Source organism: Stigmatopora nigra, chromosome 6 (assembly GCF_051989575.1).
Source record: "Stigmatopora nigra isolate UIUO_SnigA chromosome 6, RoL_Snig_1.1, whole genome shotgun sequence".
Taxonomy (NCBI): Eukaryota; Metazoa; Chordata; class Actinopteri; order Syngnathiformes; family Syngnathidae; genus Stigmatopora; species Stigmatopora nigra.
The window spans coordinates 11,304,994-11,326,823 of record NC_135513.1 but is presented as its reverse complement, the minus strand read 5'-3'; the positions used below and the strand labels follow the sequence as shown (position 1 = coordinate 11,326,823).

Here is a 21,830-nt window from a genome sequence, read left to right as displayed (position 1 = left end):
ATTGGTGTTGAAATAATTTAATTATTAATTTGCCTTTACAGTTTATTATACAAGTTATTTATTTTTTCCATTTTCAACAATGCTTATTCTGGTCAAGGTTGCAGGCAGCCTATCCCAGTTGACTGGGGGCGAGTATTGTGGGTGGTTTAGAATTCTTATCCAAACTGGAAAATGAAAGTATACTTGTTGATGATTTGACAATGGTTAAATGATTGCTTATTATACTGCTTTCAACATTGGATATAGGTATATGAACCTATTCATACTTGGGTATTACAAGCAGGGGGCTTGGATCTGTCAGCCGTTTCTGGCCACTATAACAATAATAATAATTCAACTCTCCATGTTGCATGGTTTGGACAAACGTGGCGAGAGAATCTTAACATACACACACACATACACACACACACACAAATCACGCTTTATAAGGATTCGAGACAATCATCTCGATTATTTTCATAGGGAAAAAAATTCTCTCTTAATGTGAAACTGGCTGTCTGATTGGAATCCATTAGCACAAACTTCTCACATACTGAACACTCCAAAACCAAGGTATTTCTACTGATTGGCAAGGTCACCAATGAAGCTGAAAAGGATAAGTGGGTTCTAGTAACTGTATGAAAGGCAGCAAGCATTATGAATTGAAGGCTATGACCGTGATTATTCACGTATTTCTTTTCTCAAGTATTTCTGAGTTATAATCACATCCAGATGACCATTCATCGCCAAATTTTTGTATTTAGAGCATGCGAGCCAATTGTTCCATCAATGATCGGATAACCACTAATGTTTCATTTATTTTCATTGGGTCATTGACTCAGTAGTGATGTGATTGCGATTGGTTGTCTGACGGTGGGCGCCCAAGGACTGATTGGCGACTTGTTTGGTGTAGTCAGTCTTTTCCGCGAGGTCAGTTGGACCTGATGAAATTTAATGCATTGTAGAGTAATACAAAAATTTATAATTGCTGGTCATGCAGTAGCCACATTAGTAGTCCCACACTGTATGCTGCAGTGTTTTGCAGTGCTAATTAATTATTACTATACATATCAGACTTGTGACAAATAAGTATTTGGGTTTTCTCTATGGGCATATTTGCATAATTTGTGGTTTAACAAAAAGAAGTATGACTGCATGCATCGTTTGTAAATCCGATGCAATTTAGTTTTCCCTTCATCGCGTTTACGTATTGAATGTGCGGTTCTTAATCATCCAGTATTTTTAATTTGCACAAGCATGCAGGTGGGTCAGAATGAAAAATTGAAGGTCCTTTATTAAAGAGATCATGAAATGAAAAAAAGGGAAAATAGAAAAAAATGAACTAAAGCCAAATCTTAATATATTATATATAATAAACTAGAGCAAGAAATATTTGATGTTCATTCCTATGGTTGTTTGAATCTTATTTTGAAATCCCCAACTAGAAATCTAGTGTTATGGTTGCTTTGACAGATATATCCTCAGCTTTTATTTTGAAATACCCCCCCTCCCAGTAATCATTCTACTTTTTTGAACATATATCGCATTCAGATGCAAAGAGCCACTTCTCATTCGCTCTGCAACAATCATCACAGTTTATGAACAAAAAAAAAAGTCATTTGTTGAGACTAATTAAGATCGTCGAGGAGTTCATTTATTTTCCACACAGGTTAGTCAGTTCACACTTTCCTCTCCTTCATCCCTTCCTTCTCTCTTTCTCATTTTCTTTCTGGATTTCTTTCGTTCTCTCTCCTTTTCTCGCTCTCGCTTTCGCTCTCTCTTTTTCTCTCTCTTCTGCTCCTTTTTTCTCCTTCGTTCTTCCTTCCTTTCCTTCTTCTTCTCCTTCTCCCTTTCGCTGGACTCGGTGATGCGTCCTGGTGGCGCACCTTGGTTTGCGCCTGGATTGTGATGGACCTCCGGAGGTGTGAACGACCCCGGAGAGTGAGAGGACATCTGCAAGCTTAGGTAAGAAGAAATCAACAAATAATTGCATTATTCCTTCAGCAAATGCATGCCAAAACATCTTTTATTTACTTTAACTATCTATTCATGTTCCACTGCAAAGCCATCCTTTGTGCACATATACTTCACATCCTTTATAATAACCTATGTAGTTGGTTATAATGTCAACTGCTATGCACCGAAAAGTAATTTTTACTTTTGAATTGTTTATTATAGTGTTTTCATTAACATTTTCAGAGACTGAGCACTACATAGGACAAGTATTTTTAAATGGAAACTTAAGACCTTTAACACATACAGCAAGTGACTGTTTTTGGTCTTTAAACAAATAATTATTCATTATGATTCTTTTCTATTAATTTTATGATTATAAATACAAAGATAAATGAGTAGGCAGACTACAAGTCTACTAGTAAAATGTCCAAATCATTTCCCCCATCAAAATGGTAGCTAATAGATTAAATTAATGCCATGTCAGGTTTAGAACAAACATAATTTGTGCATTAATGTTTAAGAAACAGTGGCCATGTAGTCACAAATTAGAGTACTCAATGTGGATACATTTTTTAAACATGTATTTATATAGGGGATCAAAAAATATATATAACAGCAAATAAATGTGCTTGTAAAATCTATACAGTATTGGAATACAATGACTACTGTCTACTGTATTTATTAATGTCCACTGACAGCATAGGCTTTGGAAAAAAACATTGATAGGAATAAAACTGAGTGGAATTTTGAATTCAATGCGCCAAGCTTTTACAAGCAGCATAAAAATCCTGCACATATTTTTTCTCTTTCAAATTTCCCCTACTATAACTTAGATGGACCTATTTATGATCCCAGTCTGTATTTATCTTAAGTATTTATAGTTCATGTTATGAAGGTTATTGCCTGATTCTTACAATAATTAGAAATGGAACATTACTCATTTTTCATTGTACAGCCTCCTTTTCAACTTCTACGCACAATGCAGGTAGCAATGAATGAAATACCTTTCAGAGAAGATGGTTGTCAAGGTATTTTAGTCATTGTAGCATTATTTCGCCGTAAATTCCCATCAGTCTAATAACCTTGTCCATCGAGGTTTTGTTATTACCCACATCTCAATAACCGGCCTTTCTGCCACTCAGCAGGATTACGTAAAAAGGACACTCGAGTTTCTCTGCAAGCCGATCCACACAATGAGAGAATATATTGACCTTTTTCAGTCTTAATATAAGTAGAGAAAGTGCAGCAATGACTGAATGTCTTTGTGGCCAAAAGTACTGTATTTAAAGTCTCAGTTGTGAACTTTCATTCCATCTGTTATAGTATTTAACTTCCTCGTACTCGCTGTGAGAGCAGTGAATATTACTCAAGTTAATAAAGCCCTTTCTCTTCTTGTCAAGTAAAATCTCTAAAATCCAGAAGCAGAACATTATTGGCTTGTCACTCACATAGGCAAGATATCACACACATCGTCTTATTTTTTTCCACCATAACTGCCAACAGCTTTTGTTGCTGTTGTTGTTTTTTTAGCAGGTGCTTATTTTGACAGTTGTTTCCCATATTTATTCCTGTCACTTTAACATTTAATGTTACACAAGTTATACTCCATGCAACTTGTATATTTTTCCCCGTTTATCGTGCATTCTTGAAATAGTGCGACTTATATTCAGGTGCGACTTATATTCAGGTACGACTTACACTAAAAAAATACAGAATACTTATGTATTTCTTGAAGAAAATTAACATTCAAAACTTCTAAATGCAGTCTATCTCCTGTGTTTAGTATATCATTGTGACATCATAATCAATCCCACTTTTGTTGGTGGTCGATCCACTGTGGAGGTAGATGAAAAGTCATCAATATTTCATTGATTTCCAGCTAATTTGTGAATCAGTTCATTAGTACTATCACGGAACATACAGTACACAAGATAAAAGATGCTCAACCCCTTTGTTGTCATTGATGATGATCATGGTGATCCAATTTTTGGATCTGGGAGATTGGCAGCATTCTAGTTAAAATGTATTGGACGCAACCAATGAGATATGATACAATATAAGCATTGAAATATGAATAACACTGACATGATTAAAAGCAGGAGAATGTGAAGAGAGTTTACCTTTGATCTGCCTTGTACATTTTGATGAGAATCAGGACTTTGGTTTCCTTGAATTATTCCTCAAAGTTTCTGCTGTCAAAGTTTCTGCTGGCAGGTTTTTAGAAAGGAACAACTAGCCCTAGCTTTATCTGACATGACATGATCTTATGAGATTTTTTTAACTGAAGCTTTATGACACAGAGTGACGTCGCCTTTGCTGTGTGACACAAGGTACGTGTCACTTACACCTTCAAATTCTGCTGTTAATTACAGCACGATGTCAGAATTATGAGTCGTCGCTTCTTTCGTTTTTTTTTTTCATTGTGTTGCACGACAAAATTTCAGTGATAAGCTTTAAAATGCTAATTCTTTTGAAGTTGGGGGAGAAATAGAGGCCTTTTAATACAAAATGTGTCAGTTAACATGTTTCTATATTAATAGTGTTTGAATTATTTTCAACATCAAATATTGTTTTAAAGCGACATATAAAACACATTGTGAAATCACTCAATGTTATTTTTGGTTGTTCAAAGTATTTAAGCATGCAAATTTCACATTTATCAAAATATTGTTCAAACACTGGATTTTTAAATACATTTAAGACAATTATGGGGGTTTTTTCAATTTAAACAAGATTATTTTCCGCTTGGTTGTTTGTTTCTTTAATATCTGAGTCAAGGACCCCCTGAAAAAAAAGTTATTATAATATTTATATAATAGTACCACAGTTGATGAATGAATATCAAAGATGAGAGTACATATAATAAGTTAACTAGTATTACTCTTGGTTATTCAAGCTTAACACCACATATTGTGCAAACTGTTAAGTATGATGTTAATACCCACAGTTCACTTGTCGATTATCACTGTTGTCGTTTTTATAATCCCTGTGAGAAATCACTGAAATGGCATGTGATATGCCACAGTTTATGACATGCACTAGTGAATGCTGTCATTAGCATATCATGCAGAAGCTGTCAAATTTCTAAGGCCTCATTAGAGGCAAGTCATTGGTCAGTCCACACCATACTACAATACAATACTTGCAATCTAACATTTAAAAAAAAAAAACAAAGCAATCCATCATGCTTTTCGTTGTATTTCTTGCTGATTGAATGCTGATTAGGTTATGGTAACGTTAATGTCTTGCTGACCTGTTTAGAATTCAAAGTAGCCTAATGAGAACACTTGTCCTGAATATTTTATATCTCTTCTCTTTGAATGATCTTCCATTTGATCCGCCTCTGTTCTTTATTCATTGGAGAGTACTGGTTCCAGTTGACTAAACGTGCATGACGGCTATCGTCACGCCTCTCCTGTATACTGGCAACTGCAAAATGTTAATGAAGGTCAATGGAGGTTCTTTTAAATGTATTTTTTATTTCCTTGTTTTCCCTCCTATATAATTTGTTTAAATTACAATTACGCCCCATTATTTACAGTTGGCAAAAGTACTAGAAAGTGAAAAAAATTATGCATGATTGCTAAGTTAAGTAAAAGGGTGTGTCATGCTTGTGTGTATTTTCTATGCAAGCATGGTGAGAGGTCAGTGCTCCAAACGCAATTGTTTATTTAATCAACACAGACCAAGACAAGTCTCTGAAGCGTGTAGTGGTTCTTCACATGCATGTGCCCGTGCCTGTACATTGAGCTATAAAAGCTTTAACCCTTTGAGGGTCTGTTGTTATGGACAGCTGTTCCACTTTTCTTTAAGATTTGTCCATCTTAGTCAAAATGGATGGGATGTGTAGTCCAGTCAAAAATAGCCATGTATGGATAAAATGACCGTGATTCTATTTAAGAGTGCTAGGAATTTTTGTTTTACTTTTCAAATTTGCCAGGGTTGTTAACAATACTTTTTTATGTCGGCACCCGCTAGATTGTCGCTTTAAAACATTTGAATTTAGCCCATACTTCATTGGCTTGGAACCTATGGAAAATGATTCTCTTTCTTCCTTTGAAGTTAATTTTGGATAATAGTATGCAGATACAGAAAAAGAATAAATAAAAAAAACACAGTTACAAGTTGGACAGTACAGTCCTAAAAGGCTGCAGAACAACAAAGCAAAAGCACAAAGTATAAAGCAAAGCAATGTAAATGGGATAAAAAAAAAAATCACCAAATCAAATCATTAACACACCAAGCGTGGATGGAGCTACTGCCACTTGAACGGAGCTTTGGTTGCGGTAGCAAAAACGGACACAGACTCAAGAAAAAGACTTTGTAAAATTGGATAAAACTTGAACAACACACAATAAGTCTTCCACAAGATGGTGAGCTTCGGGATACTGGGACTGAGGTAGAGAATTTGCGAATTTACTCTTCCAAACGTATATGCACAGTTCCTCAGTAGTCTGGGGTTGAAGACAACAGTAGTAGAGTAGAGTAGAACCGCTCGACTCAGTTTCCGGCCTGGTAAAGGCCGACACTTCTTCCATTTTATCCCATGATGGAATGATTGGTCTGAAGCGTTGCTTAATGCTTCTAAAAAAAGAAGTAGCAGAATACAGAAAGAAGCGGGTCTAAAAGAACAAAGAAAGTTGTAATAACATTAAAGTACGGATTAAAGTAAAAAGGAATGTATTGAGAAATATTAAAATGTAATTAAAAAAAGATAGAAGGGCTGTAAAACACGAAAATCAAATAAGAGTGGTGCGTGACGGCGCCAACTTGGTTTTATTAGTAGTTTTATTTTTTTTAACGTGGCCACCAAATTTTCCAATCATAAGTTGCACTTGCAATTAACCCTCACAGTGTGACTTTAATGGGTTTTTTCTCTGACCAGCGGCAACCTATTACATTGTTTTTTAAAGCTGTAATATTCAGAAATAACTATTATATTGAGAGATTCCTAATCAGCCTTTAGTTCTGCGTGTTACTAACTTTACTTTGACATGTTGGTTGTTGTTTTCTGATTAAATAGAAAATTGCCCTCCCAAAAATGCAATTTATAGAGTTTTTTTTTTTCCTCTTTATTATTTATTCTCCATCCGGTGCGACTTATAGTCCGACAATACAGAAAATGACTCTCATTAATCTTGTTCTGTGTTCAATGGACTGAACTACTGCTGTGATTGCCTTCTACAAAATGCAAGGTAATAGTCCTGTAATATCTTCCATATATATTCCATTCTCATTTCTAGACAAATCAAATTTTCGTGCTGCCAGTTTACATCTCTGAATGATCATAACATGGAAAAAAAAGTGGAATTGCTGTCATTTTCTCTACTTACCTGCGTTATCTGTCACTTCACCTTTTCCCGCATCCAAAGATCTCATCTTCATGCCTCACGGTATGACGAGGAAAGACTGGACATTCATATTTTCGCTCTTCTCAAAATGAATTGCTACTTTTCTGGCGCTTGCTCTTTGAAATAACCTAATTCTTCATCCCCCAACATGCTCTCAAACACTCAAAATATTGAAGTGACGCTTTACCTCTTGTAGCCCTGCTTGTGCTTTGTACATACGTGGTGATTGCCTTTCTCAACTTTCCTCTTCATCCACTTCAGATCATTCCACAATTTGCAATTTCACAGTAGCTTGAAATTGCCTTAAATATTTTTACTGCTCAAAATTACAATTTCCTCTCACTGCCAATGGCAGACAGTGAGTTAATACTTATTCAGATCCTTAAAACAACCTAATCGGGCCTGTTTCCGATCACATGATTGGATCTGGTACATCTCTAATCATAAATATTTAAAGATATTAGCAGAACACCTCCATAGCTGACAGGCCAAGGTTGAATAAAGTCCTGCAGTATGTTGGTAAAAGTCATTGCAGACCTTTTGACACTATCAACACAGTATTTCAAATGTCGTTTTATCCATCTACTGCACTATGATCATATTTGTGGATCTGTCATTTAATAGTGAGTAGAGGTTATACTGCAACACATCGATAGAATTTGACAGGTAACCATGATACCTTCCAGGATATCACTTACTACTTCATGTATTTCAATGACACCCGAGGTTTAGTCATGATACCAATCTGTTGTCATGGCTCTTGTTGGTCTGGCAACCACTGTGTGTGTGTGTGGTGTCTCACAGAAGCTGACTAATTATATTTTCATTTTGGTGACCGGGGAGCATTTCTGGGTCACTTCGTTATGGTCAAGTCTTCTTTAATAATTTCCTGTTAATTTTGAGACAATTGAATCTCAATGCCTGTTAAATTTTGAGTCTTTTCCTGTTGATTTGTAGCATTTGCAGATTGCCCGCAGTGATCTACTTAGTAGATTAATTTTAATTTCACCCTTGGTGGATTTATATCAAAGACGCTCCACTGGAATATAAAGCAATTAAACCTTACATTTACATAATATGTCCCCTTTAAAAATAACTATAGGCCTTTTTTTCCTGTGCAATTGTTCTTCATGACAATCCCTTAAGCAGTAAAGCTGAGAGCAAGTGGGCAAGTACTAAACAATATCAGCATATCATAGAGTCAGGAGATGTTAGGCGACTGTTAAACACATCTAAATTCTATTCGTATGTATTTGTAAGAATGTTGAGTTAATGATTCTTTACACACTTTTATTGTAATTGTGCCAGATAAAGACAGGATAATGGAGTCTGCAGTAAAAACAAAATCAATATGAACTAATGTTAAAATATATATAAAAATACCTAAATAAAATAGATAAAATCAAATTTTAGAAATGATAACAGATAATTTCCAAATGTCTTTCATGCATGCCTATCAAAAAATCTATTTACATACATTTAGAGAAATGTTATTGAAATGAAAAAGGTACGTATTAATCCTTGTGTGTGTGTTGTGTGCTGTAAATGTACCAGTCCAGCAAATGTTCTAACTCCATGTGTAATTTAACATCTCTGCAGTTATGTGGTCAATCAAACAACAATGGAAAAATACCGACTGCCCAGGTCGTAAAAACTCCGCTTTTGAAAAATAGTGTCATAAAAAAGCAGCCCTTCATTCAGTCTAAATGTTTTGTTTTTTTCCTCTCTCTATGGCTATTGTTGTGGTTGTTTTTTTCAACCCAAAAAATTCAACCGTGGCGTCAATCAAGATAAAAATAAGAACAGAATTCACTTTCTTACAATGTAATTTTGCAATGTCACCAGCACTGTTTTGGGTTTGTGTCCAACAGCTTTCGTCTGTTTACATATGGGTACCCCGATTGTCCTATTACACAACTTAGGTGCTGCTATGCATGTAGAAATAACACACAGTGTAGGGTGATATATAGCGTAACGGCAAATGCTTATGTGACCCTCATGTTTCCAGATGACACCTGTGAGATTGCATTCAATATTGCATGGTAGAGAAGACACATTTTATATTATGACATTTCTTCACATTAGCTGAGAGGCATTGAATTGCAAATGAACAATTAGGTGGCTACAGAAACTACACCCTGCAGCTTTATGACGCTCATCTCAACTTTACATATACTGTTGATGTGAATTTGATGCTTCCCTTACTTATTATTATAATACAGGAAAACTGTAAAAATGCCAGTTTTGCGAAAATATTTGAGCAAAAAAAAAATGCAAAAAATATCCAGCAATATTTATTCTTTTGTGATATAACAACAATAAAATCAGGGTATTGATGTTAAGAACAGAAAAACAAAGCTGAAGACAAAAAGACTGGAATTGAATGGAATTTGAAACGTTTAAGCCAAAAATGTTTCCACACATAAGGTGTTTTTTGCAGAAACGTTTCAGATTCCGTTTTGTTCTCCAACATCATATGTGAAGACTAAATGGACATTAGTACGCTTTACGATCTATTTTTTGTTTTTAATGCACTAATAGGCTACTAACATAAACAACTTAATTAATATGCACAATCAATGTAACCACATTCAACATATTATACAATCAATCTTCCTCCTATCAAAGCAGATTGCTAAGATTTAAAGGCCTTTGCACAAAACATTGTCTGATAAATGATTGACAGGCACGGTCTGTTTAGTTACTGTGCATTCATTACACCCACCCAACAATTACTCATTAAACCCGCCTACCCACACAGTCTTTCACAGAAATGGCAAACATAGTCACACATTTAAGTAGCAGTATTTGCACAAAAATGTTTTTTTTTAACTAAACATCTCTGATAATGTGTTTTGAATTGCCATTTATGATGATAGATGCTTACAAATTGATTGCTGGTTTTCTCACAGTAACATCTGGCCAGGAGCACCTCATGTGTGGGGCTTCCTCCTCAGTGTTCTGGTCCCCACCTCCCCTCTTCCGCCCAGCTTCAGTGGGATGTTCCAGGTGTGTCCATTCTTGGCATTGCTTGTGCTCTGCAGTTGCACAAAGGTACGACACTTCCATCCTAATATCCGCAATTGCATTTTTAGCAAACCTCCTTTACATGCTCTTCTATCACAGGTGTCTTCTACCACAGCCGTGCAAAAAGCTGAGGAGCAGTGGAGAAGTTACAAAAACGAGTGTTTAGACTTTTTGAACCAGGCCCCACCCACAACAGGTTAGAATCTCCTTCAGATTGCTTGTGGGAGTATATAAAACAAATGAAAGAAGTGCGTACTGCAACTCCAACATAAAATCCACTTATGCAGGGGTGGTGTGTAACAGGACCTTTGACCAGTATGCCTGCTGGCCTGATGGCCGCCTTGGAACCACAGTCACCGTCTCTTGCCCTAAGTTCCTACCGTGGTATTATCAAGGTCAGCTTGTATGATTGACTTTTTTCACCTTTTCCTCAATTTATGTTATTGGAACAGTGAGAATATTATTAATCCTTTAAAATGTCATAATTGTACCTAATGGGCGGACCGGTGGAGCGAGTGGTTACTGCGTCGGCCTCACATCTCTGAGGTCCTGGGTTCAAATCCAGGTCATGTCCCACCTGTGTGGAGTTAGCATGTTCTCCCCGGTCCTGCGTGGGTTTCCTCTGGGTATTGCGGTTTACTCCCACATTCCAAAAAAAACATGCATAGTAGGCTGTTTGGACACTCTAAATTGCCCCTAAGTGTGCCCAGAAACAGCTGGGATTAGCTCCATCACCCCCCACCACCCTAATGAGGATAAAGCGGCTCATTAAATGAGATGAGATGAGATAATCATATCTAGAGTGCCACAGATCGAATTATCATGTTTATTGATATCCTCTCCATTGTGTTAACTGCTTCACTAGGGATTTGGCTATTTTGGGCTGAATGCTTTTATTTGACCAGTATTTTTTTTAACAGTGCAAGATGGGTTGGTCTACAGATTCTGTGGCGAAGATGGTAAATGGGCCCAGAAGAATACTAGTGAATGTGAGAACAACTCTGGCCAGGTGAGGGGTGTGTGTGTGCACCAGTGTGTGACTTATTGATCTATTTTCATGTTTAAGCCCCAGAAGGGTACCATTTACATAATATAAATTCAGTTTGTGAAACACCTCCCATCTGTTCTTACAGTTTGTTTCCATCTTGCATGCCTGTGTATGATGTGTGAAATCTTTTCATGAAGATTAAACACCAAATCTACTATGTGTGCAGCAGGAGTATGGCCGTATCCTTAGTCAATTTCGGATCATGTATACGGTGGGATACTCAATGTCTCTGGGAGCTCTGCTTCTGGCCCTGGGAATCCTTATCAGCTTCAGGTAAACATAAATCATGAACGTGACAAAAGGAGCTGAGGTTACACTATGAATATAACTTTAGTGGAGTTAGGAAGCAACAAGAATATGACTATGAAAAAAGGTTGGGGTAGACAAAAAAACGTGAAAATATCACATTGCTGCATACTGATTTTAACTGCAACAGCAGAACTTGATAGGCTCCATCTGTGGTTATTTATGTTGAGATATTGATATTTTTGAGAAAATGCAGTCGGGTAAAGCGAGGATGGTTAGGGGGCAGAGAAAAAAATTGATTATAGTAAAATGAATGAGAAAAATCTAAATTATCAACAAAAATCCCAAATTGGTCATTACGTCTTGTGGTGTGAAAGTAGCCTAAGTTAAATTTACCGTGGCTTTTTTTTCTACCAGGAAGCTGCATTGCATGAGGAACAACATCCACATGAACTTGTTTGCCTCCTTCATCCTGAGGGCTTCATCCATTCTGATCAAAGATGCTCTCTTGAACATTACACTGGATCCCAGGACCAGTAACGGAACTCAGATTCATTCCTGGATCAACATACCGGTTAGAGAATACACACGTTATAAAAATACACCAAAAAAAGTTAATTGGAATTGATAAGTTATGTTGCTGACTGCCATGCAGGCTATCACATGGTGTCGGGGCGCTATGGTAATGATGCAGTACACTGTGATGGCCAACAATTATTGGCTCTTGGTGGAGGGTATCTACCTGCACAGCCTGCTCGTCGTGACTGTGTTCAGTGAGAAGAAGTACTTTTACATCTACCTAGTGATTGGATGGGGTAAATATGAGTTTTTATTATTGTCAAATAATAAGTACCAAGGTCATGGGTCACCATGTAATGGCATGGTTTGGGACCAATTTATTTTGTCAATTTATTTCCTTCTTTTTAAAGCGTTTTCAAGTTTCAAGTTTGCACATTTTCTCTTTTTCAGGTGCACCACTTGTCTTTGTTTCACCATGGATCACTGTGAAGTACCTCTTTGAGAATGAAGAGTATGTGATCCTTTTTACTTTTATTGTATAAATCTTTCTCGATGACCTTTCGGGAGGAATGTTAATGTAGTACTTTGTACGTACGTACTTTGGCACATTTTGTCATACTGAAACACTCTACATGTTTGTAGATGCTGGGAGAAAAATACGAACATGGGATACTGGTGGATAATCCGTTCGCCAATATTGGCCTGTTACTTGGTAAGTCTATTGTCTTATTTGTTAGTCTTTCTTTATGTGAATCAAAGATATACAACACATTTGTGAGGTCCAAGGTATAGTCTGATAGTGCTGGTATCGGCTAACAAGATAAGTCCCTGAAATGTTATTAGTATAGTACTTTAAGTTCCCCTTAAAAAATAAACAACTGATGAGCTTAACACAAATTGCCCTAAAAAACCCAAGAGACTTAAACACTTGGGACAAATGGAACACTGCAGTAATATTATGAACGTGCCATGAATTGATTTTTTTCCTGTCATTATTAGAAAGTGGCCTGCACTTGATCTCCACAGTGTGTGTGTTAGTGAGTGTGTGCGCATTTTTGTGTGTTTACTTACTTGTCTGTGAGGCATGACCATATGTGGCAGGAAGTGCTTTGACTAAATGTTATGAAATCAAGATAAAGTAACCCAGTAATAGTCACTGTGTCCTCCCATTACAGATCAATTTTTTCATTTTCATACAAATCATCAAAATCTTGATGTCTAAACTCAGAGCTCATCAGATGAGATACACAGACTACAAGTTCAGGTTAGACCTATACTTTTAATTATATTTTTTAATTGCATGCAGTAATAGAATTTGGATAAAAATGCAGTTTTTTGTTTGTTTACCAAGTGGTAATACTAAGCTATCATGTGTTTTTATACTGAAATCGCTATGGCAACGGGTACTATATCACTTCCACAATAGTACTTGTAGTAGTTTACTTTTATTAATCCATCTGCCAATGCCCATGTTTGTTTTTTGGTCCAGATTGGCAAAATCAACTCTAACACTTATCCCTCTACTGGGAATACACGCCATTCTCTTCACTTTTGTCATCGATGAAGTCGTCCCAAAGGGTTCCATGTTGCGCCTGATTCGACTTTGTTGTGACCTTCTATTCAACTCTTTTCAGGTCAGAAATCATTTGATCCCTTTTTAAAGCCACAAAAGGTCTACATAAAAGTTTGGGGTGAAATGAATTGTCAAAAGTGCTGCATTTTTCTTGTTACAATTTAAAGTAAAACTTCCACTTTCTCTACAGGGACTGCTTGTTGCCATCTTGTACTGCTTTGTCAACAAAGAGGTGAGAAGGGTATTTCAATGATTGCCATCCGTGTCCTTCTTTGTTGTTGATTTTTTTTCCATCTCCGAAAGCTTTGTTCTGCTTCTGCTTTCTCTACTGAATGGAACAAGCATATTGGCATTCTACTGATGGCTAAACTTTTCAAATGTATGGTTAGAGACATCCATCCACTTGAGTGTTTTATTCAATCACCACCATCATCATCATCTTTACGTGTGGCCCCTTTGCCGGCGGAAATCCGCAATCCCATTATCCCGCAGGTGCAGTCGGAGATGCTGAAAAAGTGGAAGCGGTGGAAGCTGGGAAAGGACATTGACGAGGAGTACCGCAACACCCACAGCCAGACGCCTCACATCAAAAGTGGTAGCGTTGCCACAGGAAATCTGCCAGATCTCCAAGACGATAACAACACAACTGACCCCAGTGGGGGATCACTGGATACACCGCCACTAGGGAGAGAAGACGAAGCCTCCTCCAGTCACGCCATTCCTTTCAGCAACGAGATGGAGAATGTAAACAAACACACCTTTCACCTCTCCTTTCTATCACAGCAAGGTGACCGCAGCTATGTTAGTTCTACCTTGAAAGACACATGTCGAGAGGAACGAGTACATTGCCACGTTTACCTGAGGGAAGGAGAAGAAAGTCTTGTTTGAGATCGGCGCCAATGTTAAGAGGTTAGCAAGAATGATGCTTTTAAGCACCAACACGTTTAAACACAAACACATGAGCATTAAATGAACAAAACTTAGTCATCCAGAATGAACTATTGACAGTTGAATCCCACGTCAAGTGTTGGATTTGACTTTTTTTGTGTGTGAGGTGTACTTTTAATGTTGGTATTCTGCTTCTGTCAAGTGTCTCCTCGTTGCAATGAATGCGCATTTGTGGTACTAATGCCTTTTTGAATGTGGACTACAGCATGCAACACTTGAAAATATCTTTTCCTTGTTCGTTCACGTAAGTATTACCAACCGCAAAATGACAGTTGATGTTTAAAACAATGTTTATTGTCAATGCCAAATGAATATCTTAGTCTTACTCGACTTTTAATGTTTAATATATGTTTTAATGATTGTATAGTGGCGAAAATCTGGTTGTAATATGTTGGAAATGTAATCAAAGATGTGTGCAGGCTACCACATCTGAATATTTTGCCAGAAAATCATTTTTTCCGCAAATATATTATAATGTACAGGCATTGTAAGAACTGAAAAGGCAATGCAACAAATTGCTAATACATTGTCGCTTTTTGAGCTTACCGGAATCACGTTATTCCGGCATGGCTGATGTTTTCAGCTCAATGGTTTATATATCGAAGACACGCATGTACATAATAATTATACGTATGGCCTCAAAATCTTTGCACAATGACTTTATTGTAAGGAAAGGTGACCTTGTTTCTGCATTCACAGTTCTTTGGAAAGGGCGGTCACGCATAAACAAACATGTTCACATAAGTATATTTGTATATATTTTTTTCCTTCCATTGTGCCACATGTACCTAGTCACTTTGTTTCCTGAGTATGAATACAAAGTGTAAATATATGTTATTTCTTGTAGTTTTGTTTATTTATTTTTCGATTTATCTTCAGATTGTCTAGCAAAGATTCATTTATTTTACTGCATTGTGAGGAAATTTAATTTATAAATATGCTATAGGTTAGATATCGTGAAGTCAAAATACAAGGCAACGCTTTTAAACTTTATTTCTAATGTAAAGTAAGGTTGAAAACTATTGTCAAAGTAGAAGGCAAGTAGTAAATAAGTACATGCAAGCCAATTTTTGTGCTGCATTGTGTCGGTGTGCTTTAAATTAAAGGAGTTGTGGTCATTAAAATAAGTGTATTTTCTTTTCTGAATAAGCAACTTAAAGCAATTATATTCATAAGATGGGACATTGGTGCAGCTTTTGGTGTCCAATATTTGGAGAGAAAGATGTTAGGCAGCCAAAATGTTACACTTTGTAAGGACACTATAGAGATATGTCTGTATTTTTACTGAATAATAATTTGTTTAAATAATTTGATTTAGAACTGTTTTTTTTTTTACTCATGGCTTTGTTTTTAAAAATTCCAATTTTAATATTTTGTTCCTATTAGGGGCTCTTCGTTTAATTAATTATTTATATTTATATGAAAACAACTGTAATTTACCATCATCACAAGTAATATTAATTAATTCAGATTTAATGTCTGTATTTGCAGAATATGGTGTTACTAATATTGTGATTTGTATTGTGGTTCCACTGTTGAGTGTTGCATCCATCCTTATGTGGCTCTATCTTCAACATAATTTCTCTCTATAACTGTAAGCTGTAGAACTTGAGTTTAAATGAATGGCCTTTTCCATCTGATTGTAATGTGACATCCGTCTAAAGTCCAAAGAAACCATGGAGACATGCTGTACAAAGTCAGGATGACATTATTTTTGGGGCAAGAGAACAATGACAACACTGAAGCCAACCTGGGAAGACATTTATCCTTTTTTTCTTACAGTGTATGACGTAGGAAAAAAATACTTGGCATTTGTTAGTATTGTGCCTGCTAAAGTGTGCAATCGAGTTTCATTCAGAGCTTCCAAATTAATCAGAAATGTACAGATTTACTAATGTTATCAATTGCGAGCGGTAAAGTGAAAATCTGCCGACATGCAACCAAACAGACGGCATATGGAGTTGCATCTTTTAACGATCTTTGTCTTGTTGTCGGGTTAGGTGAGCCAAGAAAAATGTTGCTCATGTTACAGAAAAAGCATGATCTTTAGGCCTGGTACCCAAGTGAGGTGAAATTTGAGGAATTTCCAATAGCAGTAATGAGAACTAAAATAAAATACTGCAGCCCAATGTAGGCTGTACAGCCACTAGAAAAATAGGGCCATCTACTTTGTAAATAATGTGGATATTGGTGTGTTAAAATCTACAAACTGCAATGTGGTACTTGTGTATTTAAGTATTTCTGGGTAAATCTACTTGGTGTCGCTATTCTGTGTGATTATATTAACATGAAAGGCTTTATGCCATGATGTTCATCCAATTCCAAGAAAATTGTTGCAATCCGTAGAAATGAGATGGCTTGCAAACCTCATCTGGACAAAAGAGATTGAGAAATATAGCTGCTAATAGATAAGTGGTAACTATGGCTGCAATATCTTGCTCTTTTTCAACTGTCTTTGTCTTCCTTACTTCTAAAATTGCATCAGTCAGTCTTTTCTAAAACGTTTCAAGTTAATCCAAAGTGCAGCAGCTTGCCTTCAAACAACTACAAGCCTGAAAACCGATATCCGCCCCCTCTTTTCCATAAATCCTTGCTGCCTATACATCCCCCACACAAACTATAAATCTTCAATGCATTTGCACTTTTAGCCCCAAATATATGAAGCTTCTACATTCTTCTTTTATAGCAGCTTTTTCAGAAAAATCCGGCAAAACTGTTTATTTCAACTGAGAAAAGCGTGATTTGCCCTGCAATTTCTGATCTTACTAATTACTTGAAACCCGTTGACAGAGAAAATTACCTTTTGTTCATTCTTTTCCTCGCATAAAAAAAAGATTGGCAGCTAAAGCCTTGTTTTCGGTAGGTATGTCATATTCAAACCAAAGCCTTGACAAAAGAATTACAATAAAGAAATGTTCCTGTAAAGCACAGAAAATGGCTTGATGGAACCAAGGTTAGCTATGGCAAGCTTTGAAAACATATTTTTTAAAATCAGTTTCTGCTTCTTTGAAATGTTGGTGAATGTGGAGAACCAAGGCTATGTAGATTACAGCAGACTTTTTCTATTTTTTTTTTAATATATACCTGATTCTTAGTCTCATTTTTTTTTCTTGTGGCATGAAAAATATTCATTTATTGGAGAAGAGAGATTTTAAATTTCACAACAATTATGTTAAATTGCTTTATGCTGCAAGGGGAAAACTATACTACATAACATCCATTTCGAGGACCATTGTATATTTATTTTAAATTTTGTGTGCTGTCAAATTGGTAGTCCCAACAGATCCATGAGAACAACAAAAGACGCACGACTCTTTAAATGTATTCATCATTTTTCCAGGTGATGGTCTGGGAAATGTCTTTTCTCCCTATAATGATTGCTTTTTATGTTTCAGTGCACCTGGGATCCAACTTTAAAAAGTACTGAAGGCAAAACATAATAGTTCAATTTTAGCAAACTAAATAGAAAAAGAAATACTTTGGTTTCAATGAAGAACATTATCATTCGCATGATGTTTATACTTGTTTTGCCATTCACCAACATATAGAATTTGATTTAGTTCTATGAAGGGTTCAAACTAAATTAGAGTGAATAAACAACAACATTTTAGACAGAATGGACTTGGCTAAGACTGCAAATTTGCATTTTCTTTCGACAATCTAGTTCCTTTCCTGTGTAATAATACTTTTAAGTGCAGATTCTTAAGCAATTTGTGTCATGATTAATAAACGTGGATCCAGGATACAAATGTTTATCAAAAAAACAAAAACAAAAGATTTGGGCAGGCAAGAACCTGTTTAATCTTCCAGTTGGGCTAGTTGTTTCAGATAGTGTCATTCCAAGCAGTAAAGTAGGAATCTCAGGGTAGGGCGTGCGGAAACAGAGCTGTTGTTATACGTGTTGCACCATTCATTCTTCACATTTACCACTTGCAGCACCGTGTACACACACTCTGTATCCCGACAGAATTAAACACCAGCTCTTCGAAGACGTGGCACCTACTACGGAAAAATGCGTGAGATTGTCCACTTGCAGGCTGGCCAGTGTGGTAACCAGATTGGAGCAAAGGTATACTTGTCATACTAATAATGAGACATATATCTTCTGTTGTTTGCTACTTTGGGTACATGATTATTAAATATAAATTAACATTGGGGGGAGTTTTGTGTAAACATTGTGCAATCTCTCAAATGTGTTGGATCGTTCCAAGTCCAATTTTGATGGATTAAATAATATTCATCATTATGCTGTTTAATATATGTATATTTTTTAATTAAAAAAACACTTAAAGCAACCCTAGTCCCCCTGTTTTCCAGGTCTCCCCCTAACAATGCACCTGAATCAAATAATTAGGATTGTTAACAAGTTTCTGGACTGCTTGAGTTGATCATTTGGTACAGATGTGGTAAAACTCATAGACAAATTTCAAGATAGATTCATAGTGCAATGACAAATATTCCAAAATGCTTCCCATTATTTGTTTTGTCTATACCAGTTTTGGGAGGTGATCAGTGATGAACATGGCATTGACCCATCTGGATCCTACCAAGGAGACGATGCAATTCAACTGGAAAGAATCAATGTGTATTACAATGAGGCTTCAGGTTAGGAATCTCTAAACTCAATTGACATTGTTTAGGTATTGTAAAGGAATCCAAATTCTATTTAACTTCAATTTTCCTTTTTTTTTCCCAGGAGGGAAGTTTGTCCCAAGGGCAGTATTGGTGGATTTGGAGCCAGGTACCATGGATGCCATTCGGTGTGGACCATTTGGCAAGATTTTTAGACCTGACAACTTTGTCTTTGGTAAACTTTCATGCTGATTTCTTTTAACTGCAGATAATATAAGAAAATACATGATTGACGTTTGACTTAGATCAAGAGTATTTCTTCATTAACAGGTCAGAGTGGGGCAGGCAATAACTGGGCCAAGGGTCACTACACAGAGGGAGCTGAGCTAGTGGACTCAGTTCTGGATGTGGTGAGGAAGGAGGCTGAGGGCTGCGACTGCCTCCAGGGTTTTCAGCTTACTCATTCTCTGGGTGGCGGCACTGGCTCTGGAATGGGAACCCTCGTAATCAGCAAAATCCGTGAGGAATATCCAGATCGTATCATGAACACCTTTAGTGTGGTTCCCTCTCCCAAGGTATGGATTGGTTTATTTTGCTGACTGTTTATCAGTTTCATTTAACGCTCACTAACTGGCTCGCTTATTCAAAATACAACTTATAGACTATTTGTTTGTTCCCCTAAGGTAACTGCACACAAATGTCACTTATTGCATGTATTTTGAATGAAATATACTTCTTGGACAGTTCGCCAAAATACAAAAATACACATCACAGTGTAAATGATTAAAACACATTTTCAGCACTGATATAATGTGAGAATTCTTTTCAATATTGATTGGAAAAATATGGTACATTTCTAACAAAACAACAACTGCTGCCAATTCTAATATTGCAAGCAGTTAACTATTAATATGCTAAATATCCTCAATATGTGTTGACAAAAAATAATGACTTATGGCAGTGGCATTTACAAGTTGACTGCAAATATTTCTTGAAGTAAAATATGTTTTGCTAAATAACCCACAGAAATTCAACCTCTATTTAGTGGTACCCCCTTAGGAGAGAAATTTTCATTTCTGATTGTAACAATTTGTCCCCAGGTGTCTGACACAGTCGTGGAGCCTTACAATGCAACCCTGTCCGTCCACCAGCTGGTGGAAAACACGGACGAGACCTTCTGCATTGACAATGAAGCTTTATATGACATCTGCTTCCGTACCCTTAAGCTAACCACACCCACTTACGGAGACCTCAACCACCTAGTCTCCGCCACCATGAGCGGTGTGACGACCTGCTTGCGTTTTCCCGGCCAGCTGAACGCAGACCTCCGCAAATTAGCTGTCAACATGGTGCCTTTCCCCCGTTTGCACTTCTTCATGCCAGGCTTTGCCCCCCTCACCAGCAGGGGGAGCACACAGTACCGAGCCCTAACTGTACCTGAGCTCACTCTGCAGATGTTTGATGCGAAAAATATGATGGCTGCCTGTGACCCCCGCCATGGACGCTACTTAACCGTGGCGGCCATATTCCGCGGTCGCATGTCCATGAAAGAGGTGGATGAGCAGATGCTTAACGTGCAAAACAAAAACAGCAGCTACTTCGTCGAGTGGATCCCCAACAATGTCAAAACAGCCGTATGTGATATCCCGCCTCGTGGCCTCAAGATGGCATCCACCTTTATTGGCAATAACACTGCCATACAGGAGCTTTTCAGGCGCATTTCTGAGCAGTTCACTGTTATGCTTCGTCGTAAAGCTTTCCTCCACTGGTACACAGGCGAGGGCATGGATGAGATGGAATTCACTGAGGCAGAGAGCAATATGAACGACTTGGTGTCAGAATACCAACAGTATCAGGATGCCACTGCCGGAGAGGGAGACTTTGAAGATAGTGAGTATGATGACAGGGAGGACGAAATGGCCTGAGTCCTTCGTCGAACTCCACTACCTTTGTGCACTTACTGTAGCTTCTTCCCAATTCTGCACTATCTACACAATCGCCTATTCTCCAGTGGAGTTTTTTTTACGTTTCTTACATTTTGGGCCAAATTCAATGCGTTATATTCACATTAAGTGGCTTGATATTGGAATTTATTTCAATAAACCTATTGCAAAATGTAAGAGCACTTCCTTTTTTTCATTCCTACTGGCTCATATAGGCCCAAAGGCATGATTGACCTTCTTATACCCCTGGCTCCAATTATGCAACAGTACAATAGAATAATTTACAGCTATAAAATATATCGTATCTATTTTCTTTTACTTTCCCAACTAGGAAAGACTAGGCTGAGATATATTTTTTACACCAAACACCACACAAAAAATACTTTTCTCTACCAGTACTACCAGAGTACACTAAAAGTGCAATATTGAAATTTCATTCATTTTGTTTTTATAAGCCAATATAAACATTTAACTGCAAAGTGACTGGAAATCACTTTTCTAAAGTCAAGAGGGAAAATACCAATAAAGAGCAAACACATCACATCTCGCAAATATAATACATATTTGCATTTTGGTGACTAATTGAATTGCAATATGGACATTTTTGGATGAGTATCATGAATCTCATGCAGACACAGTAACACAAAACTGTCAATGACGCAGGAAGT

At 37.0% G+C, this 21,830-nt stretch overlaps 2 protein-coding genes across 2 annotated transcripts; one reads left to right on the top strand and one right to left on the bottom strand.

Moving 5' to 3' along the window:
- Positions 1 to 1,611: 1,611 nt before the first annotated feature.
- LOC144198736 (uncharacterized) lies at positions 1,612 to 4,243 on the bottom strand. Its single transcript, XM_077719910.1, has 2 exons — positions 4,056 to 4,243; positions 1,612 to 1,939 (listed from the first exon to the last, which is right to left on the bottom strand). Exons 1-2 carry the CDS (start codon positions 4,073 to 4,075, stop codon positions 1,654 to 1,656), a joined length of 306 nt encoding a protein of 101 aa, XP_077576036.1. The 5' UTR covers positions 4,076 to 4,243; the 3' UTR covers positions 1,612 to 1,653.
- A 1,655-nt stretch (positions 4,244 to 5,898) lies between these two features.
- On the top strand, positions 5,899 to 21,144 carry LOC144197834 (uncharacterized). The gene is given in 18 exon segments (XM_077718500.1): positions 5,899 to 6,334; positions 10,199 to 10,340; positions 10,413 to 10,509; positions 10,601 to 10,708; positions 11,234 to 11,322; positions 11,528 to 11,634; positions 12,025 to 12,422; positions 12,577 to 12,637; positions 12,769 to 12,838; positions 13,302 to 13,390; positions 13,616 to 13,760; positions 13,890 to 13,931; positions 14,192 to 14,576; positions 18,628 to 18,716; positions 19,144 to 19,252; positions 19,344 to 19,454; positions 19,550 to 19,794; positions 20,320 to 21,144. Coding segments are annotated over 18 exon segments (3,141 nt in total). The 5' UTR covers positions 5,899 to 6,305.
- The last annotated feature ends 686 nt before the right edge of the window (positions 21,145 to 21,830 follow it).